At 47.9% G+C, this 1,333-nt stretch overlaps 1 protein-coding gene across 1 annotated transcript; it reads right to left on the bottom strand.

Annotated features, from left to right (window-relative positions):
• Positions 1-314: 314 nt before the first annotated feature.
• On the bottom strand, positions 315-1,066 carry LOC116380741 (gamma-aminobutyric acid receptor subunit gamma-3-like). The gene is made up of 2 exons (XM_031842618.1): positions 746-1,066; positions 315-614 (listed from the first exon to the last, which is right to left on the bottom strand). Exons 1-2 carry the CDS (start codon positions 889-891, stop codon positions 383-385), a joined length of 378 nt encoding a protein of 125 aa, XP_031698478.1. The 5' UTR covers positions 892-1,066; the 3' UTR covers positions 315-382.
• Between the last annotated feature and the right edge of the window lie 267 nt (positions 1,067-1,333).

A 1,333-nucleotide genomic window follows, 5' to 3' on the forward strand; every position in this document is an offset into this window, starting at 1 on the left:
ACTCAAGTGGTTCAGTCTGGATGAGTCTCATGAGGTGTGACTGAGTGAACCTTGAGATAACCAGAGCGGCAATATTAGGAATCCCACTGCGCTTCTGGTCAGAACCGCCCCGTGATGTTTGTAAACAATGAGCAGAACGATGGAATACTTTCATCACTGGTGATCAGATGCGTGTTGTTGACGAGTGTCTCAGGTGTTACAGCATGACGTCACTATCACGTCAAGATCAATGATGTCACCACCTCGTGACCTCAACAGGTGGAGCTGTTAGAAGCATCATATTTAATATTATATTTAATATTAAGAGGGTTTATAATAACTCCTACATGAAGGATTCATGAAGTGATGAAGTGGTATTTCATAGATATTAGTTCCTCTTTAATCACACACACACACACACACACACACGCTCATACATCCCATAATAAGAGCAGCTGGAGGTCGGGTCCTGAGTGTGTTCAGCGTTACCTCCGATGTCCGGGCGCAGTTTCTTGTCGTATTCCTTCAGCAGGTTGTTGAGTATTTCCGTGGCGTCGGAGTCCTGGACTCTGGGGGCCAGCATCTGGTTGACGGTGACGTCCTCGTCCTCGTCCTCGTCCTCCAGAGTCAGAGAGCTGTGGAGGCAAAGTGAGACAAGCTGATGCTTCTCTGCAGACACCAAGACACGAGACCCTCATTCACTTTAGAATAAAGTTTCATTTATCCCACACCCCCTGAACACAACGGTCTCTCAGCGCAGCCTCACCAGGTAAGAAGGACAGACAGGAGGAGGACGTGAGCCAGGACTCTGGGAGACATGCTGGTCTCGGGAGGACCGGTGGAGAGGAGCCGGTGCGGCTCAGAGACGGAGAAGCTCCTCGTGGTTTGTAATCCAACCGACGCGTCACTCATCCTCCAGGACCCGGTCTACCTCCGCGCTGGGGCTGTGGACGTGGCTGCTCTCACGCAGGTGCGCACTGGGACTGGATCCCGAGACTCTGAGCCTCTGAGAGACCCCCGACCCACCAGCGAGTCCTCCACGGGGGTTCAGTGTGCGTCAGGGTCTCGTGCACAGCTTCATCCAGAAGCACCGTTAAAACAAAAACCCGCCTTCTTTAATTAAACATAATGGTGAAATGTATAAACAGATAAATACAATAATTGTTTGACTGACTAAAATACAATATTTTAATAATAAAGCCAATTAAACAAGACAATAAATATGTCCCATTAATATGAATTATAGATAAAGACTTTATTGATCCAGAAAAGGGAAAATATTTAGTTACAGCAGCAGGTTATCCAGATCTCTCTCTCTCTCTCTCTCTCTCTCTCTCTCTCTCTCTCTCTCTCT

This window comes from Anarrhichthys ocellatus, unplaced genomic scaffold (assembly GCF_004355925.1).
Source record: "Anarrhichthys ocellatus isolate YVR2014 unplaced genomic scaffold, GSC_Weel_1.0 scaffold8606, whole genome shotgun sequence".
In the NCBI taxonomy this organism is placed as follows: Eukaryota; Metazoa; Chordata; class Actinopteri; order Perciformes; family Anarhichadidae; genus Anarrhichthys; species Anarrhichthys ocellatus.